The sequence below is a fragment of the Phocoena phocoena genome, chromosome 6 (genome assembly GCF_963924675.1).
Source record: "Phocoena phocoena chromosome 6, mPhoPho1.1, whole genome shotgun sequence".
Classification (NCBI taxonomy): domain Eukaryota; kingdom Metazoa; phylum Chordata; class Mammalia; order Artiodactyla; family Phocoenidae; genus Phocoena; species Phocoena phocoena.
The window spans coordinates 7974768-7996344 of record NC_089224.1 but is presented as its reverse complement, the minus strand read 5'-3'; the positions used below and the strand labels follow the sequence as shown (position 1 = coordinate 7996344).

General features: G+C 42.6%; 1 protein-coding gene across 1 annotated transcript in view; it reads left to right on the top strand.

Moving 5' to 3' along the window:
• Positions 1 to 21577, top strand: part of FDFT1 (farnesyl-diphosphate farnesyltransferase 1) — a 43970-nt gene extending 22393 nt beyond the window's left edge. Inside the window, exons 6-8 of the mRNA XM_065878545.1 lie at positions 3947 to 4123; positions 5238 to 5390; positions 20984 to 21577. Of these exons, the coding sequence (XP_065734617.1) occupies positions 3947 to 4123; positions 5238 to 5390; positions 20984 to 21205 (552 nt within the window). The 3' untranslated portion in view covers positions 21206 to 21577. The remainder of the gene's footprint in view (positions 1 to 3946; positions 4124 to 5237; positions 5391 to 20983) is intronic.

The window sequence follows — 21577 nt, the reverse complement described above, 5'->3', positions numbered from 1 at the left end:
ATAGTTTATACGCCAGGCAGTGGTGCGAATAAAATGAGAAAAACTCCTAGCACAGAGTGCTTAGTAAACGTCAGTTCAAGCAGCTTAACGACCACAAAAAACAGTCGTGAGATACCATTTCCTGCATCAGATTGGCAAAATGTCGGAAGTTTGATAAGCCGTAAGCCATGCTGGGGAAATGGGTGCTCCCGTGCGGGTGGTGAGCGCGAGCTTGGCCAGTGACGGCTGTGGGAGGTTACTGACCGCAGCCACTGTTTGTAATAGTTTATAAACGACTCAGATGTCCGTCCGTACGGGACGGAGGGAATGAACTATGGTCTGTCCACGCAGTGGAGCAGCAAAAGAGCGAGCCTACTGTGGAGTGAGTCCCAGGTTATATTACTAAGTGAAAAAAGCAAGATGCATAACAGTATGTGTAGTTCCAATGGAAGGATAAACCAGAAAGGAATAAAGCTTTCAGTAATTATATTGTGAATAATAATATTGAAACTATTATAGAAACTTTACAGCTTAAAGAAAATAGGTAATTTTGTTCGTATCATTAGGAAGCAAGATTTTCAGTCTAAAATAAAAGTTGTAAAGATAGAAAACACTGAAGTTAAGCAAAAACTCCAGTGATCCTAAACTGGATTGGAAATATCAGTATGAACTCATGATATCGTTTCTCTTAGAGAATTCTAGCTCCATCTACTAAGAGTTGTATTGTAGAAAGAGGTTCAAGTGGCTCCTCAGTCCCCTTGGTGGGACCCTAATAGTCTTTGATAGCTGCCGTGCCATTTGGTGGTATGTCAAGATGTTCCAAGCTCATTTTGTACATTTTTTTGACTGGGATTTGGACTCACGCAGCTCTTCAGGAAGCCTAAGCTTTCTGTTAATGGGAAATGGTGCCTCCAGACGACACTTGGGCACTCGGGGTGGTCATTGCTCTTGGAGTAGTCGTCGTATATATTTAGTTTTAAATCTAAAGTATTTACCTTGTAGTTCATATTGATATTTCCAATTCAAACTCAGGACTGTTACATAGTCTCTTCTGTATTACATCTCTACCTCTTCCTCATCCACAGTCGTATTTCTCAAGGAAAATAGGAGATGATAGAATTAGTATATCCCATAATGACTCATTTGCTTTTTTCCCACATGACAGATGTAATTACACATTACCACAGTCTCTGAATAGTGACTGTAGTGCTACTGCTACCAAGTATGACTACTGAACACAGTTGAAAATGTTTTCGCATATGCTAGCTAATTCCTTGTTTTTATATTGTATTTATATCTAAATTGTCAGATCAGATAGCCATTAAGACTGGACTTCCCTGGTGGCGCAGTGGTTAAGAATCCACCTGCCGGGCTTCCCTGGTGGCGCAGTGGTTGAGAGTCTGCCTGCCGATGCAGGGGACACGGGTTCGTGCCCCGGTCCGGGAAGATCCCACATGCCGTGGAGTGGCTGGGCCCCTGAGCCATGGCCATTGAGCCTGCGCGTCCGGAGCCTGTGCTCCGCAACGGGAGAGGCCACAACAGTGAGAGGCCTGCGTACGGCAAAAAAAAAAAAAAAAAAAAAGAATCCACCTGCCAACGCAGGGGACACAGGTTTGAGCCCTGGTGTGGAAAGATCCCACATGCTGCAGAGCAACTAAGCCCGTGCACCACAACTACTGAGCCTGTGCTCTAGAGCCCACATGCCACAGCTACTGAAGCCTGTGCGCCTAAAGCCTGTGCTCCACAACAAGAGGAGCCACCGCAATGAGAAGCCCACACACCATAATGAAGAGTAGCCTCTACTCATTGCAACTAGAGAAAGTTGTGGCTCACGGGCTCTGGAGTGCAGGCTCAGTAGTTGTGGCGCACGGGCGTAGTTGCTCCGTGGCATGTGGGATCTTCTCGGACCACGGCTTGAACCCATGTCCCCTGCATTGGCAGGTGGATTCTTAACCACTGCACCACCAGGGGAGTCCATTAATATTTATGAATTTTGAAGAAAAAAAAGAACGATGCTTCCCTATGTTTATACATGTTGGTAATAGTTTGTCCTTTATACTTCAAGGTCACTTTTTCTGGATATCAAGTTTTTAGCTCACATTTTCAAGTTTCTTAAACGTGTTACTCCATGTTCTCCCGCTTTAGGACTGGCTGTTGAAAATCTAATGATAACTTACTTTTCTTTTCCGTATATGTTATGGGTTCTTTTTCTCCTCCTTGGTGGTCACTGCCTAGATCCATTATCAGTGGAGATGCTAAATGGTGCTATCTTAATTCTGTCATCCTTTCTGCATTTATTAGCTGGAATTTTGGATTTTGCAAAACTGTGATGATGGTAGCATCATAGTGTTTGGATTTTCCCAGATTCTCACCCAAAAAAAAAAAAAAAGGTGACAAAAACTCAACCAAAAAACTGAAACAGATGTATCCAAAACAATGGATAGCATGTCCAGAAGCACAAGTGACAAAGCATCCCCAGGAACTCCAGAACACAGATGGGTGCAGACAAAACAGCAGCTCCAAAAACAAACCCTGCAAAACCTGTGCAGGACAAAGCCAAGGTGCTACAGGTGTCTCAGACCCGAGAGCGGGAGTGGACAGTGGGATGGACCCATTTGAGAAGAGCAGGTGAAACAGGAATGGGTGTTCCTTCTCTGGCTGTGGGCGAGTCCACGGGGGCCATGGAGAAGCCTGGAGGAGCTGGAGTGCATTGGCCCCCTTGAACTGGACGTGGACACAGACCAGTCAGGATTCTTTTCCAGGATTGGGCCCACCTTGAGGGGTGAAATAAAAACTGAGCAGCGAGACCTATGTGACATCAACCACATGCAATATATGCATCTTGTTTAAGTACTTACTGGAAGAAACCAAGTGGAAAAAAAAATTAGACAGTGGGATAATATGACTGCTAATTGGATAATTTGTATTAAATATTTATCGTTAACTTTTAGTTGTGATAAGATATATGTACAAGAAAGGTTCCTAGTCTTTTAGATATTCATAATGAAGTATTTGTGGATAAAATGATATATTAGGGCTTTAATTTAAAATAATTTTGGGTCTGGGGCCGTATAGCTGGAACAAGATTGGCCAAGTGTCAGTAACTGTTGAAGCTGGTGGATGGATATGTAGGCGCCCATTAGCGTTTTTCTCCAGGTTCTGCAGGACAGTCTAGTACCAGCAATCTGAGTGGGTTTAGGTGCAAATTAAGAATGGATAGCAAATGTGACTTACCATAGAATCTCTTAGTCCTTTTAGGCCTAGTCATTTATTTTGGGGAGTGTATAAAGTCACAATAAGCGTTATTCTTTAGGAAGCTTAAGAATACCCAAGGATAAAAGTAAATTATTTGCTAGCTTCAGAGAATCCTCTAAATACTATTAAAGATCATCAGACCAATTCTGTTGTTGGAGTTGAGGCTGTTATTTCATTTTCAGGTCACTAAGGTCAAGGAGGTAATGTTCTTACAGTAGAGACTCAGCTCGTTTCCCCAGATAGGCTTGTTCAGCAGTGTTCTTATCAGAACTGGGAATGTAATGTTAATCATTAATTATTTTGATGCCTTGGCCATCTTGAGAATGTTTAGTGTTTAGCCTGTAATGCTGTTGTAGCTGATTTTGTTAAAGCTGGTTATCTTCTCAGGAACAGACCAATGCCTTGCACATAACAGGAGGCCTCTTTGGCCTGAGGTCATCAAAGTATTGCTTAGTACATGCTGCACTAATTGTCCCAAAGGGACACTTTCCCAAATACTTAACTGACTCTTGATTATGATTAGATCTTGATTGTAGTCATAATAGACATTGCATAGAGGTTAAAATGGACTTGGTCTTGGTGAAAGATGAGGCAGCAGCTAAGAAAGGCTTTGTATATCATAGTTCTTACACACAAAGATCCTTTCATGTGACTTGTACACTGTTCCCCTGTGCGTGTGCTGACTCGTCTTTCGATCTTCTTATCTGCCTAGGCTTGGAGCAAGTATGTGAACAAGCTGGGTGACTTTGCCAAGCCAGAGAACATGGACTTGGCTGTGCAGTGCCTGAATGAGCTCATAGCCAGCACGCTGCACCACATCCCTGACGTCATCACTTACCTTTCACGACTCAGAAACCAGAGCATATTCAACTTCTGTGCTATTCCACAGGTGTGGATCGGGGAGGCCGAGGGGTCGGGGTGGTGTGCTGGGGATGGCATGCCTGGAATGCGTGTACTGTTTTGGTCTGTGTATTCCGGAATGTGGTTCCTCAAAAAAATGACTGTAGTGTATTTTCTTCTGCCAGGGGCAGGCACGTTCACAACACCTCCCCTCTGCCCCATGGCCATCACACTCAGGTCAGCCTTGAGGTTAAGCCTGCTGCTTTCCAGAACCTTCTAGAACCCTTTTTTCTAAACGAGCTAGTTTATGTTTATCCTCACAATTAAATCTAGGGCTTTGAGTCAGATTTATGAGGAGTGCTGGGTGAAACACAGGTGAAGCTGTTACTAAAAAGTCTTATTTAAGCACCTAATTTTGGCTCTCCTTTCCCAGATCTTGGGATAACAGAACCTGGTCCTGTGGACCTGGGAGCTTATACTTTTTAAATGCCTTTACCAGTTATTTCCGTTTTTAACTCAAATAAAATGAAGAAAGTTATAAGATTTAACTGATTTGGAAGCATGGTTTCGTCTTGTTCTAATGACCAATCTGACCAGTTGATGGAACTAAACTCTTTATGCCAGACTTATGTTTCCATCTATCCTAGAAATAATTTACCTTTGAGCATGGGAAACTACACGGCCCCCTTTCTTTTGTCCTTTGCCACCCTCATGCTACTTTTTTTTTAATGTATAATGATTATGTTCATTGTAGGAAAAATGGGGAGAAAAAACAAAATAGAAAAACCTTTCCAGATATTATTTTGGAATATCTATTTTTCAGATCTAATAACCCATTGCCCCAGCATGGAAAATGTTACATTGGCTTGTGTTTGTTTTTTCCAAATAAAAAGGAAATATCGTGACTAAACTATAGAATTATTCAAGACTGCAAAGGGCACTTGATTCTGTGTTTTGCTGAGAAAGGGAAACATGGGAAAGGGAGAGGTCTTGACTTGCTTTCTTTATGGGTCTTTTCTCTTGGTTAGTTGCATCTTAGCCCTTCGGCACTTTCTACTGAAGGTTCTCTTCCCTTCTCATGATGATTGCTTACCGTGCAGTTTCTTACTTCTTTTCATGAAATGAGATGAATTAGTGTTTCCTCTCTCTCTCCTTATCTGTAGGTCATGGCCATTGCCACTTTGGCCGCCTGTTATAATAATCAGCAGGTATTCAAAGGGGTGGTGAAGATACGAAAAGGGCAAGCAGTCACCCTGATGATGGATGCCACCAACATGCCCGCTGTAAAAGCTATAATACACCAGTACATGGAAGAGGTGGGTTTTCATTTAATAATATCACTATTTAAACACTTGTATTTGGATATTAGATGATCTTAACAGCTCACAGTGTTACGGCATTGGTGTTGGACGGGTTGGTGTCCTTTATTTGGAAGAATAGGCACAGAGCGCCGAGTGTTGGGAGCTGCCCGGTACCCTGGTCAGAGGGGATAAAGGAAGCCAGGCCTTAGGATGGAGCTCCCAGGAGAATCATATTTTTTGAGCTGGAAGATGAAGTTAGAGGCCAACCAGGCTTCTTGTCTCACGGCTGAGGCGTGTGAAGCCAAGGCTGTGGCTGCTGACGCAGCATCTGACTGAGTGGATCCAGGACCCCAGGCCACACTCCCGACACCCGGTCCAGTACTTTCCACTATGGCAGGGACCTCAGTTGAGAAACCATTGTGGGGGATTCAGCAAAGGAAAACCATCAAACTGCAACTATTTCTAAATTTTCTAATGCAGATCTCATTTCAGATGCCCAAACCATCCAGTAAAACAGAACATGCTTGTTCTAGTCAAATCTCCAACTCTGGAGGGTGTAATACATGACTTGGTTCAAAAGAACTTTTTCTTAGAGGCTAGAACTCTACTTGCCAGGCCCTGGAGTAAGGCTTCTCAAATGGAGGTGATCTGGCTTCCCCCTCCCCTGGGGGACACTTGGCAATGTGTGGAGACATTTTTGATTGTCACGCTGGGGTGTGAGTGGCTACTACCATCTGGTGCGTAGACACCCGAGATCCTTAGGTTGGTTCTTAGTGAAGACTGAAATACTGCAGAAGGAGATGAAAACATAAGGTCTCCCTCCCCGCAGATCACTGCTGCCCCTAGTTTTCTGACCCTTCCAGTCCCCCGGTTGCGCTTTGACGGGTGAGATGTGTAGCAGCAGTTTCATCTAAACAGAATTCTACAAAACAGCTCTTTCCTCTGATTTCCATTGCATATTGCACCTTCTCCTTGTATTTCCTCCCTGTCTTGCACCTGCCAAGTTTTGCACCTCAGCACTTCTGCCCAAGGCACCTATAGAAGGTATAAGAGAAAAATGAGATTTTTAAAAAAAGCCTAAAATTCTTTTACTGACTAGATGAATATGTTGACTAAAAAACTGCTACTGACGAGACTTGGGAAATTGGGGTTCACTGTTTAGCCAGCACTTATTTGGGGTGTACTCTGTGCCTGGCACAGCAGCCAAATAGGTGGATACTATTAATGTCAAGGAAATTTGAGGCCCTAACCCCACGGCTGGGGCCAGAATTTGGACCCAGGTCTGGCTGACTTCGGAGCCTACACTGTTCACCACGATTCTAAGGGCTTGAATTACCCTTTCTAAACTGAATAGTGCCTTTTTTAGGCGCTGTTTCTCCATTTTATGTAAATTAGAAACATTCTATATGGTTTGTAGTTCAGAGAATATTTTAGTTTTGCACTTTTATTCTGGTCACTGATTTTAGAAAATGATGTTTTAAAAACTGTGGTAGGCAGTTCCATACTATATTAAACTTCAGATTTTATTAGGTATTTTCCTTAACTACTGGAATTAAATCTAGTTGTGATTCACAGTTTGATTTAGAGCAGGGCTGGCTGACCCCCTGATTTTGTAAATGCCTTTTTATTAGGGCATAGCCATGCCCATTTGTTTCCATATTGTCTGTGGCTTCTCAGGGTTCTACAGCAGCAGAGCTGAGTGGCTGTAACAGAGGGGGCCCACAAAGCTGAAAATACTTTCTTGGACCTTTAAGGAAAAGTTTGCTGACCTCTGATCTAGGGCATGAATTATTTTGTTTAAAATTACTCTAGGGACTTCCCTGGCGGTCCAGTGGTTAAGACTCCACGGTCCCAATGCAGGGGGCCTGGGTTCGATCCCTGGTCAGGGAACTAGATCCCACACGCATGCCGCAACCAAAAGATCCTGCATGCCGCAGCAAAGATCCCACACGTGGCAGCGAAGATCCCACACGTGGCAACGAAGATCCCACATGCCACAACTAAGACCTGGCACAGCCAAATAAATAAATGAATATTTTTTAAAAAGTCTATAAAGCTACTCTAGTGAAACTCAGGGTATTTTGGAGGAAATACTAATAAGTTGATTTGACTCAAAAAACTGAAAATTTCTAAGTCTCAAGTAATAGAATGTGATAATGGTTTTAATATCAGCCTTAAGGACTTTTTTTTTTTGGCTGCATTGGGTCTTCGTTGCTTCACACGGGCTTTCTCTAGTTACGGAGAGTGGGGGCTACTCTTCGTTGCGATGTGTGGGCTTCTCATTGTGGTGGCTTCTCTTGTTGCGGAGCATGGGCTTCAGTAGTTGTGGCATGTGGGCTCAGTAGTGGCTCTCGGGCTCTAGAGCGCAGGCTCAGTACTTGTGGCACATGGGCTTAGTTGCTCCGTGGCATGTGGGATCTTCCCGAACCAGGGCTCAAACCCGTGTCCCCTGCATTGGCAGGCAGATTCTTAACCACTGCACCACCAGGGGAGCCCAAGGACATTCCATCAATACAATTTCAAATGAAGACTTTTTGTATGAAGTCCACAAGTTGTCAGGCTTCTTGCTGGTGGCCAGACATTAACTCTACTCCTGCATCTCCTCACTGACCACATCTGTCCTTTGCAGTAAGACGGGAAGACATTTACCCCTCAGGTCCCTGGTTGTAGCAGTAGCGCACCTGCAGGGGACTTCAGAGTTCTCCTCTTGCAACTCTAAGATGTAAAGGACGAGGTGGAGTGAAGCCCGGATCCTCTGAGCAGGGGAGCTGCCCCTCAGGCGCTCATCCTCTGGAGCAGCCCCAGCTGGAAACCAGTCTGGCTACCTGGCAGCTGGTGAGAAGCTAACCAGCTATTCCGGGGCAGAAACAAATGCTCAGGCAAACAGCCAGAAACTTTTATTTCCTTCTCTGCCAAAGATGATTCCTTGGCAAGGCCCAACTTTTTCAAGCAGGTAGGGCTTCCCGTTTGTCTGTGGTCGGTCTAGAGCGGCGCCGTACTCTCGGTCCCTGTGGGTCCTTGTGACTCAGAGTGTGGTCCTCCTCCCGGCTTCTGCGTCCCCTGCCGGCATGTGAGTGGTTCAGTCCTTGAGTCAGAATGTGCCCACAGCAGGATGCCCGGGTGGCGCCTGTGAACACAGTTTGAAGAGCACAGCTCTAGCTCCCCACCTCGTTCTCAGTCAGCTGTGCATTTAACCCTGTGAGCAATTAGGGAACCGGCTGCTGTGAATTTGGGTTTGGATGCTGTGAACTCAGGATTGGATGCTGTGAACTTGCGATTGGATGTCTGAACTCGCTGCATTTTTGTCTGTGTCCTGACCCCCATCTAAGCACTCTTTCCCTCCTGCCCTCTTGCCTGAGCTCCTCCGCCTTTCTCCCCCGCCCCTGCCTCTCGGTGTATATCTGCGCTCAGGTCAGTCCCTGCAGACAGCAGGCACATCCCAACTCCTCCTGGGCTTCAGCTCTCTGCCTCCCCGCTCCCTCTCCTTTCCTTCACAGCTAAGCTTCTTGAAAGGGCAGGTGTTCTTCTTCTTTTTTTAAAAAAAATTATTTATTTATTTATTTAATTGGTTGCGTCAGGTCTTAGTTGCGGCAGGTGGGCTCCTTATTTGTGGCTCAAGGGGCTCTTAGTTGTGGCATGCATGTGGGATCTAGTTCCCGGACCAGGTATTGAACCTGGGCCCCCTGCATTGGGAGCGTGGAGTATTAACCACTGCACCACCAGGGAAGTCCCAGGGCAGGTGTTCTTAATGTTATTGATTCCCCTTTTTTTTCCTCAGCCTACTTCATTGTAACTTTTGTTTCCTACCTTTGTCATTAGAACTTTTCTTACCTAAGTGATTTGATGATCCCGCCCCCCCCCCCCCCCCGCCCGCGCACAGATCTCATGAGCACTTTCTTTACTCTTCGCTGATCCCACTGTATCGTTTGACACTGTGGGTCTCTCTCCTTGAAGCCCTTTCCTTTTTTGGTTTCTGTGACACTTGACCCCAGTTCAACCTCTTACCCCTCTGCCTGCTCCTTTGTCCTCTGGCTCCTGGTGCTGGTGTTTCCTGGGGTTCATTCTTGATTTTCGTGTTTCCTCACCACATAAGGGCTCTCCAGCTCCCCCAGCTCTGGCCTTGGTCATTAACTTCTTTTTGCTGTCTGATGACATTACCTTTCACCTAATCGTGGAATCCAGGTAACCTGGAGGCTGTTGCATGTCGTCCTCTGTTCTCCCTAACCCACCTCAGGAATCTCCACGTCTTGGCTGTTCTGGTTATGCTTTCATACTTGTCACAATTTTGTGCACATTACCCTCTGACCGAGCACTTCTAGAACTTTACCTACAAAAAATAACCAGAAAATGTGCAGCAATGCTTATTGGAGCATTTTGTCCTCATGCCTCGTTGGGAATGAATTGATTAAATTGTAGTACATTCATACTATGCAGCTTGTGTTTAAAAAAAGAATGACATTATTTTGTGGGTTCTAGCGTTAAAAAACGTCCATAAAAAATCGTGTGAGTTAAGGAAGTCAAATTATAGAACAATATGTTTGTAACCTATTAATTTAATAGGTTTACAGTTTAAATAAAATTTAAAATAGGTATACAATTTAAATAAAATTGTGTGTATGTATAACTTGATATGGATAATATAGAATGATATATATTTGTACATCATATATAATCGTATATAGTACGCATAATATATAATACATCTCTATGACATTTTGTGTTTGTATAGAGGCTTATATGGGTGTAGCAAGAGGTATAAAAGGAACTACACCAGTTTAATATGTGACGGTTTGTACATTTACATGTATAGGCTAATAAGGACAAAGCGAGGGGGAATAATGTAAGGGAATTTTGATTTCTTTATTTTTGTTTTGCCTATTTTTATAAGCATAATTCCATCATCTACAGTTTTTTCTTTTTATTTCTTTACTCTGTTTCATTAACTCTCTCTTCTTTTCCCCTCACACCCCTACAACACCCCTTCTTCTAACCACCATTTTCACAGAAAAATAGCGTGAGTCTTCTTTCTCCTGCTTTTACAGCAGAGGTTAATGAATTGTCACGATTACAGGGTATTCCCAGCTGATACTGATGAGGCAGGTCCAGAAGTAAACCATTGGGTTATTTCCTATAAAGGCACTACTCTGTGGTAAAGTAGATTTAGTTTTTTCAAGCCTGCTAAGATAGAAGTTGCGGGGTGGGGGAGGACAAAGAATAAAATAATAAAACTAAACTATAAAACTCTAAGATTGTTTTTTGTTTTTTTTTAACATTGTGCAATTTTTTTTTTTAATTAAAATGTTTTCAAATTTTATATTGGATTATAGTTGATTTACAATGTTGTGTTAACTTCCGGTGTACTGCAAAGTGATTCATTTATACAAATACATATATCCATTCTTTTAGATTCTTGTCCTATATACGTTATTACAGAATACTGAGAAGAGTTCCCTGTGCTATACAGTAGGTCCTTGTTGATAATCTATTTTTTTTCAGAGATTATTTATTTTTTTAACATCTTTATTGAGGTATAATTGCTTTACAATGGTGTGTTAGTTTCTGCTTTATAACTAAGTGAATCAGTTATACATATACTTATGTTCCCATATCTCTTCCCTCTTCCGTCTCCCTCCCTCCCACCCTCCCTATCCCACCCCTCCAGGCTGTCACAAACCACCGAGCTCATCTCCCTGTGCTATGCGGCTGCTTCCCACTAGCTATCTACCTTACGTTTGGTAGTGTATATATGTCCAGGCCTCTCTCTCGCTTTATCACATCTCACCCTTCCCCCTCCCCATATCCTCAAGTCCATTCTCTAGTAGGTCTGTGGCTTTATTTCTGTCTTACCCCTAGGTTCTTCATGACATTTTTTTTCTTCAATTCCATATATATGTGTTAGCATACGGTATTTGTCTTTTTCTTTCTGACTGACTTCACCCTGAATGACAGACTCTCGGTCTATCCACCTCATTACAAATAGCTCAATTTCATTTCTTTTTATGGCTGAGTAACATTCCATTGTATATATGTGCCACATCTTCTTTATCCATTCATCCGAAGACGGGCACTTAGGTTTTTTCCATCTCCGGGCTATTGTAAATAGGGCTGCAATGAACATTTTGGTACCTGACTCTTTTGGAATTATGGATTTCTCAGGGTATGTGCCCAGTAGTGGGATTGCTGGGTCATATGGTAGTTCTATTTGTAGTTTTTTTAGGAACCTCCATACTGTTCTCCACAGTGGCTGTATCAATTTACATTCCCTCCAGCAGTTCAAGAGGGTTCCCTTCTCTCCACACGCTCTCCAGCATTTATTATTTCTAGATTTTTTGATGATGGCCATTCTGACCGGTGTGAGATGATATCTCATTGTAGTTTTGATTTGCATTTCTCTAATGATTAATGATGTTGAGCATCCTTTTATGCAGTCTGTATATCTTCTTTGGAGAAATGTGTATTTAGGTCTTCTGCCCATTTTTGGATTGGGTTGTTTGTTTTTTTGTTATTGAGCTGCATGAGCTGCTTGTAAATTTTGGAGATTAATCCGTTGTCAGTTGCTTCATTTGCAAATATTTTCTCCCATTCGGAGGGTTGTCTTTTGGTCTTGTTCATGGTTTCCTTTTTCATGCAAAAGCTTTGAAGTTTCATTAGGTCTCATTTGTTTATTTTTGTTTTTATTTCCATTTCTCTAGGAGGTGGGTCAAAAAGGATCTTGCTGTGATTTATGTCATAGTGTTCTGCCTATGTTTTCCTCTAAGAGTTTGATAGTTTCTGGCCTTACATTTAGGTCTTTAATCCATTTTGAGCTTATTTTTGTGTATGGTGTTAGGGAGTGATCTAATCTCATACTTTTACATGTACCTGTCCAGTTCTCCCAGCACCACTTACTGAAGAGGCTGTCCTTTCTCCACTGTACATCCCGGCCTCCTTTATCAAAGATAAGGTGTCCGTATGTACGTGGGTTTATCTCTGGGCTTTCTATCCTGTTCCATTGATCTTTCTGTTTTTGTGCCAGTACCATTGTGTCTTGATTACTGTAGCTTTGTAGTATTGTCTGAAGTCAGGGAGCCTGATTCCTCCAGCTCCGTTTTTCGTTCTCAAGATTGCTTTGGCTCTTCGGGGTCTTTTGTTTTTCCATATAAATTGTTAAATTTTTTGTTCTACTTCTGTGCAAAATGCCAGTGGTAGTTTGATAGGGATTGCATTAAATCTGTAGATTGCTTTGGGTAGTAGAGTCATTTTAACAATGTTGATTTTTCCAATCCAGGAACATGGCATATCTCTCCATGTATTTGTATCATCTTTAATTTCTTTCATCAGTGTCTTAATAATTTTCTGCATACAGGAGTTTTGTCTCCTTAGGTAGGTTTATTCCTAGATATTTTATTGTTTTTGTTCCAATGGTAAATGGGAGTGTTTCCTGCTTTCACTTTCAGATTTTTCATCATTAATGTATAGGAATGCCAGAGATTTCTGTGCATTAATTTTGTATCCTGCTGCTTTACCAAATTCATTGATTAGCTCTAGTAGTGTTTTGGTAGCATCTTTAGGATTTTCTCTGTATAGTATCATGTCATGTGCAAACAGTGACAGCTTTACTTCTTCTTTTCCGATTTGGATTCGTTTTATTTCGTTTTCTTCTCTGATTTCTGTGACTAAAACTTCCAAAACTATGTTGAAAAATAGTGGTGAGAGTGGGCAACCTTGTCTTGTTCCTGATCTTACTGGAAATGCTTTCAGTTTCTCAGCATTGAGGACGATGTTGGCTGTGGATTTGTCATATATGTCCTTCATTATGTTGAGGAAAGTTCCCTCTATGCCTGTGTTCTGCAGGGTTTTTATCATAACTAGGTGTTGAATTTTGTCGAAAGCTTTCTCTGCGTCTGTTGAGATGATCATACGGTTTTTCTCTTTCTATTTGTTAATATGGTTTATCACGTTGATTGATTTGCGTATATTGAAGAATCCTTGCATTCCTGGAATAAACCCACTGGATCATGGTGTGTGATTCTTTTAATTTGCTGTTGGATTCTGTTTGCTAGCATTTTGTTCAGGACTTTTGCATGTATGTTCATCAGTGATACTGGCCTGTAGTTTACTTTCTTTGTGACATCCTTCTCTGGTTTTGGTACCAAGGTGATGGTGGCCTCGTAGAATGAGTTTGGGAGCGTTCCTACCTCTGCTATATTTTGGAAGAGTTTGAGAAGGATAGGTGTTAGCTCTTCTCTAAATGTTTTGTTTTGTTTTTACATCTTTATTGGAGTATAATTGCTTTACAATGGTGTGTTAGTTCCTCCTTTATAACAAAGTGAATCAGTTATACATATACATATGTTCCGATATCTCTTCCCTCTTGCGTCTCCCTCCCTCCCGCCCTCCCTATCCCACCCCTCCAGGCGGTCAAAAGTACCAAGCTGATCTCCCTGTGCTATGCGGCTGCTTCCCACTAGCTATCTACCTTACGTTTGGTAGTGTATATATGTCCAAACCTCACTGTCACTTTCTCACAGCTTACCCTTCCCCCTCCCCATATCCTCAAGTCCATTCTCTGCTAGGTCTGTGTCTTTATTCCTGTCTTAACCCTAGGTACTTCATGACATTTTTTTTTCTTAAATTCCATATATATGTCTTAGCATATGGTATTTGTCTTTCTCTTTCTGACTTACTTCACTCTGTATGACAGACTCTCAGTCTATCCACCTCATTACAAATAGCTCAGTTTTGTTTCTTTTCATGGCCGAGTAATATTCCATTGTATATGTGTGCCACCTCTTCTTTATCCATTGATCCGAAGATAGGCGCTTAGGTTTTTTCCATCTCCGGGCTATTGTAAATAGGGCTGCAATGAACATTTTGGTACCTGACTCTTTTGGAATTATGGATTTCTCCGGGTATATGCCCAGTAGTGGGATTGCTGGGTCATGTGGTAGTTCTATTTGTAGTTTTTTAAGGAACCTCCGTACTGTTCTCCATAGTGGCTGAACCAATTCACATTCCCACCAGCAGTGCAAGAGGGTTCCCTTTTCTCCACCCTGTCTCGCATTTATTGTTTCTAGATTTTTTGATGATGGCCATTCTGACTGGTGTGAGATGATATCTCATTGTAGTTTTGATTTGCATTTCTCTAATGATTAATGATGTTGAGCATCCTTTCATGTGTTTGTTGGCAGTCTGTATATCTTCTTTGGAGAAATGTCTATTTAGGTCTTCTGCCCATTTTTGGATGGGGTTGTTTGTTTTTTTGTTATTGAGCTGCATGAGCTGCTTGTAAATTTTGGAGATTAATCCTTTGTCAGTTGCTTCATTTGCAAATATTTTCTGCCATTCGGAGGGTTGTCTTTTGGTCTTGTTTATGGTTTCCTTTGCTGTACAAAAGCTTTGAAGTAACATTAGATCCCAGTTTTTTTTTTTTTTTTCTTTTAACATCTTTATTGGGGTATAATTGCTTTACAATGCTGTGTTAGTTTCTCCTTTATAACAAAGTGAATCAGTTATACATATGTTCCCATATCTCTTCCCTCTTACGTCTCCCTCCCTCCCACCCTCCCTATACCACGCCTCCAGGCGATCACAGAGCAGAGAGCCGATATCCCTGTGCCATGTGGCTGCTTCCCACTAGCTATCTACCTTACGTTTGTTAGTGTATCTATGTCCAGGCGTCTCTCCCGCCCTGTCACAGCTCATTGTTCCCCCTCCCTATATCCTCAAGACCGTTCTCCAGTAGGTCTGTGTCTTTATTCCTGTCTTACCCCTAGGTTCTTCATGACATTGTTTTTTTTCTTAAATTCCATATATATGTGTTAGCATACGGTATTTGTCTTTCTCTTTCTGACTGACTTCACTCTGTATGACAGACTCTAGGTCTATCCACCTCATTACAAATAGCTCCGTTTCGTTTCTTTTTATGGCTGAGTAATTTTCCATTGCATATATGTGCCACATCTTCTTTATCCATTCACCCGAAGATGGGCACTTAGGTCGTTTGCATCTCCGGTCTATTGTAAATAGGGCTGCAATGAACATTTTGGTACCTGACTCTTTTGGAATTATGGTTTTCTCAGGGTATATGCCCAGTAGTGGGTGGGATTGCTGGGTCATACGGTAGTTCTATTTGTAGTTTTTTAAGAAACCTCTGTACTCTTCTCCACAGTGGCTGTATCAGTTTACATTCCCACCAGCAGTGCAAGACGGTTCCCTTCTCTCCACACCCTCTCCCGCATTTCTTGTTTCTAGATTTTTTGATGATGGCCATTCTGACTGGTGTGAGGTGATACCTCATTGTAGTTTTGATTTGCATTTCTCTAATGATTAATGATGTTGAGCAGTCTTTCATGTGTCTGTTGGCAGTCTGTATATCTTCTTTGGAGAAATGTCTGTTTAGGTCTTCTGCCCATTTTTGGATTGGGTTGTTTGTTTTTTTTGTTACTGAGCTGCTTGTAAATTTTGGAGATTAATCCTTTGTTAGTTGCTTCATTTGCAAATATTTTCTCCCATTCTGAGGGTTGTATTTTGGTCTTGTTCATGGTTTCCTTTGCTGTGGAAAAGCTTTGAAGTTTCATTACGTCCCATTTGTTTATTTTTGTTTTTATTTCCATTTCTCTAGGAGGTGGGTCAAAAAGGATCTTGCTGTGATTTATGTCATAGAGTGTTCCGCCTATGTTTTCCTCTAAGAGTTTGATAGTTTCTGGCCTTACATTTAGGTCTTTAATCCATTTTGAGCTTATTTTTGTGTATGGTGTTAGGGAGTGATCTAATCTCATACTTTCACGTGTACCTGTCCAGTTTTCCCAGCACCACTTACTGAAGAGGTGGTCCTTTCTCCACTGTACATCCCTGCCTCCTTTATCAAAGATACGGTGACCGTATGTGCGTCGGTTTATCTCTCGGCTTTCTATCCTGTTCCATTGATATATCTTTCTGTTTTTGTGCCAGTACCATTGTGTCTTGATTACTGTAGCTTTGTAGTATTGTCTGAAGTCAGGGAGCCTGATTCCTCCAGCTCCGTTTTTCGTTCTCAAGATTGCTTTGGCTCTTCGGGGTCTTCTGCGTTTCCATACAAATGGTGAAATTTTTTGTTCTACATCTGTGTAAAATGCCAGTGGTAGTTTGATAGGGATTGCATTATCTGTAGGTTTCTTTGGGTAGTAGAGTCATTTTCACAATGTTGATTCTTCCAATCCAAGAACATGGTATAGCTCTCCATCTGTTTGTATCATCTTTAATTTCTTTCATCAGTGTCATGTTTTTCTGCATACAGGTCTTTTGTCTCCTTAGGTAGGTTTATTCCTAGGTATTTTATTCTTTTTGTTGCAGTAGTAAATGGGAGTGTTTTCTTGATTTCACTTTCAGATTTTTCATCATTAATGTATAGGAATGCCAGAGATTTCTGTGCATTAATTTTGTATCCTGCTGCTTTACCAAATTCATTGATTAGCTCTAGTAGTTTTCTGGTAGCATCTTTAGGATTCTCTATGTATAGTATCATGTCATGTGCAGACAGTGACAGCTTTACTTCTTTTTTTTTTTTTTTTTTTTTTTAAACATCTTTATTGGGGTATAATTGCTTAACAATGGTGTGTTAGTTTCTGCTTTACAACAAAGTGAATCAGCTATACATATACATATGTTCCCATATGTCTTCCCTCTTGCGTCTCCCTCCCTCCCACTCTCCCCATCCCACCCTTCCAGGCTGTCACAAAGCACCGAGCTAATATCCCTGTGCCTTGCGGCTGCTTCCCCCCAGCTATCTACCTTACTACGTTTGTTAGTGTGTATATGTCCATGACTCTCTCTCGCCCTGTCAAAACTCACCCTTCCCCCTCCCCATATCCTTAAGTCCGTTCTCCAGTAGGTCTGCGTCTTTATTCCTATCTTACCCCTAGGTTCTTCATGACATTTTTTTCCCTTAAATTCCATATATATGTGTTAGCATACGGTATTTGTCTTTTTCTTTCTGACTTACTTCACTCTGTATGACAGATTCTAGGTCTATCCATCTCATTACAAATAGCTCAATTTCATTTCTTTTTAAGGCTGAGTAATATTCCATTGTGTATATGTGCCACATCTTCTTTATCCATTCATCCGATGATGGGCGCTTAGGTTGTTTCCATGTCCTGGCTATTGTAAATAGAGCTGCAATGAACATTTTGGTACATGACTCTCTTTGAATTTTGGTTTTCTCAGGGTATATGCCAAGTAGTGGGATTGCTGGGTCATATGGTAATTCTATTTGTAGTTTTTTAAGGAACCTCCATACTGTTCTCCACAGTGGCTGAACCAATTCACATTCCCACCAGCAGTGCAAGAGTGTCCCCTTTTCTCCACACCCTCTCCAGCATTTATTGTTTCTAGATTTTTTGATGATGGCCATTCTGACTGGTGTGAGATGATATCTCATTGTAGTTTTGATTTGCATTTCTCTAATGATTAATGATGTTGAGCATTCTTTCATGTGTTTGTTGGCATTCTGTATATCTTCTTTGGAGAAATGTCTATTTAGGTCTTCTGCCCATTTTTGGATGGGGTTGTTTGGTTTTTTGTTATTGAGCTGCATGAGCTGCTTGTAAATTTTGGAGATTAATCCTTTGTCAGTTGCTTCATTTGCAAATGTTTTCTCCCATTCTGAGGGTTGTCTTTTGGTCTTGGTTATGGTTTCCTTTGCTGTGCAAAAGGTTTGAAGTTTCATTAGGTCCCATTTGTTTATTTTTGTTTTTATTTCCATTACTCTAGGAGGTGGGTCAGAAAGGATCTTGCTGTGATTTATGTCATAGAGTGTTCTTCCTATGTTTTCTTCTAAGAGTTTGATAGTTTCTGGCCTTACATTTAGGTCTTTAATCCATTTTGAGCTTATTTTTGTGTATGGTGTTAGGGAGTGATCTAATCTCATACTTTTACATGTACCTGTCCAGTTTTCCCAGCACCATTTATTAAAGAGGCTGTCCTTTCTCCACTGTACATTCCTGCCTCCTTTATCAAAGATAAGGTGTCCATATGTGCGTGGGTTTATCTCTGGGCTTTCTATCCTGTTTCACTGATCTATCTTTCTGTTTTTGTGCCAGTACCATACTGTCTTGATTACTGTTGCTTTGTAATATAGTCTGAAGTCAGGGAGCCTTATTCCTCCAGCTCCTTTTTTCGTTCTAAAGATTGCTTTGGCTATTCGGGGTCTTTTGTGTTTCCATACAAATTGCGAAATTTTTTGTTCTAGTTCTGTGAAAAATGCCAGTGGTAGTTTGATAGGGATTGCATTGAATCTGTAGATTGTTTTGGGTAGTAGAGTCATTTTCACAATGTTGATTCTTCCCATCCAAGAACATGGTATATCTCTCCATCTATTTGTATCATCTTTAATTTCTTTCATCAGTGTCTTATAATTTTCTGCATACAGGTCTTTCGTATCCTTAGGTAGGTTTATTCCTAGATATTTTATTCTTTTTGTTGCAATGGTAAATGGGAGTGTTTTCTTGATTTCACTTTCAGATTTTTCATCATTAGTATATAGGAATGCCAGAGATTTCTGTGCATTAATTTTGTATCCTGCTACTTTACCAAATTCATTGATTAGCTCTAGTAGTTTTCTGGTAGCATCTTTAGGATTCTCTATGTATAGTATCATGTCATCTGCAAACAGTGACAGCTTTACTTCTTCTTTTCCGATTTGGATTCCTTTTGTTTCCTTTTCTTCTCTGATTGCTGTGGCTAAAGCTTCCAAAACTGTGTTGAATAAGAGTGGTGAGAGTGGGCAACGTTGTTTTGTTCCTGATCTTAGTGGAAATGCTTTCGGTTTTTCACCATTCAGGACGATGTTGGCTGTGGGTTTGTCATATCTGGCCTTTATTATGTTGAGGAAAGTTCTCTCTGTGCCTACTTTCTGCAGGGTTTTTATCATAAATGGGTGTTGAATTTTGTCAAAAGCTTTGTCTGACCCTATTGAGATGATCATATGGTTTTTCTCCTTCAGTTTAATATGGTTTATGACATTGATTGATTTGCGTATATTGAAGAATCTTTGCATTCCTGGAATAAACCCAGGAATAAACTACACTAGTATATCATATTACATTAATGTATGTATTAATATGTGACGGTTTGTACATTTATATGTATAGGCTAATAAGGACAAAGCGAGGGGGAAAAATGTAAGGGAAGTTTGATTTCTTTTTTTTTTGTTTTGCCTATTTTTATAACCATAATTCTATCATCTACAGTTTTTGAGAAGACATTATAGTTTCTCTCCGTACCTGTGCTTCATAGCATTGCGTTAGATGTTAGATGTCATTGGCGTGTTCCTGTCAGCATGTTCTTTTATTTCCTCGCTATATTAAATTGTAGTTGTGCTTTTTGGGGTGAGGGGGGCAAGAATATAAGAGAACGTTTGTGGAAAAAACATACCCATTGTGTAATGGAAAAATTGAAGATAATAACTTTATAGATGCCTGCTCCATCCTCTTCATCCTCTTTGCCTCCGTCTGGGCTCGGGTCCCCGTTGCTTTCCACCTTAATGACCTCTGGGTCAGTTGGTTTGAGGCAGGAAACGTTGATCGAAGGCCTGCTCTGTGCCGGGCACAGGGCTGGGCCAGAGATGGAAAGACAAGGAAGCTGCGGTGCCTTCAGGCCTTCGGTCCATTTAGGGCGACGTGCAGATGCTGGCCCGGCATGGGCGACGGGGAGATAGTATATACCCGAGGGGGCCCTCGGCCCGACCTGGGCATTCGGGCCGGGTGCCATGGAAGACAGCTACCTAGGGCGAGACTTGGGTGGAGGTGGGACTCAGCCTGGCGACGGCACGTGGGAGGAGCGTTCCCGGGGGCAGAGGGAATGGTGTGAGCGGGGAGGGAACAGAAACAGCAGCATCGCACACAGAAGACGATCACCAGCAGCTGTTGCTGGCGTGCGCGGGGGCCCTGGGCAGGGCCAGGTGCACGCTCGGGAGCTCAGGCCTCGCGCGGCCGGGGATACGGAACCCCCGAGGCTGTCACGCCGAAGCGGTTGTAGGTCTCTTTGGTTACAGCGTGGTGGGGCAGGTGCATGGCTTTAGGGTTCGAGCACAGAGGCAGGAGCTCGATTTGGAAGCTCCGGTGGGAGGGCCTAACCTAAGCAGGAGCAGTGTTTGCAGGCCTGGGGAGGAGGCCTGGGTTCAGCGGGGATTCTGGAGCTTTCGGAGGGGAGGGTGTGCAGGGACGGGGAGGCCTCCAGGGTGACTCTCGGGGGCCCTGCTTTGTTCTCGCCTGCTGCGCGCACCTCAGAGTCCATCGCGTTCTCCTGAGTGCCCGTGCCCGGTCTGTGCAGTGTGTTTCCTCCTCCACGTGGCTCTGCTGTAGCCTCAGCGAGCAACGTGGATGTCACTGGCTCTGCGAGGTTCCGAGGGTGGGGCTCTCGGGGGCCACCCTGCTGCTCCGGGATGGCCCGTGGGATCACACAGGCCCCGCTGACATCCTGCCTTATTAGTGGAGTGACTTTGGGTTATTGCTTTTGTGTTCTCTGAGCCTCAGTTTTTCTCAATGGTAAAATGGGCATAAAATGCCTACCTGTTTCAGGTTGTGGTCAGAAGTGAACACAGATGTTTATAAAGTTCCTACGACTGTTTTCTTCTCTTTCTTCCACAGATTTATCACAGAATCCCCAACTCCGACCCATGTTCTACTAAAACAAGGCAGATCATCTCCACGATCAGGACACAGAGTCTTCCCAACTGTCAGCTCATCTCTCGGAGCCACTACTCACCCCTGTACCTGTCGTGTGTCATGCTCCTGGCGGCCCTGAGCTGGCAGTATCTGAGCACCCTGTCCCAGGTCACAGAGGACTATGTTCAGACCGGAGAACGCTGACTGGGCTTGGTCGGGAGACTGAACACCCTGGGGAATGGACTGACCTTCTCTTCAGGGATGGATGTGGGCTTCCCCCCTTTTTCCCCTCCTGCTTTAATTCCTCAAAGAACTCTGTGGGCCTAGAACTTTAGAAACTGTGACATGTGGTGAAGATAAGATTAAAGGGAAAGGACACTTCAGCCTTGGCCACCTGTGTTCACCTGTGCCCACCTGGGCGGGGTGACTGAGGGCTGAGCGTCCACTGCTGTGGGTCACAGTCAGGGCTGCATCCAGGCCTGCAGAGAGGTCATACTTAGTGTGAATATGGGCTAAATTTAAATGTATTTAATTTGAAGCAACCTTTGAATACCTATCCTAGTAGAAAGTGAAGTG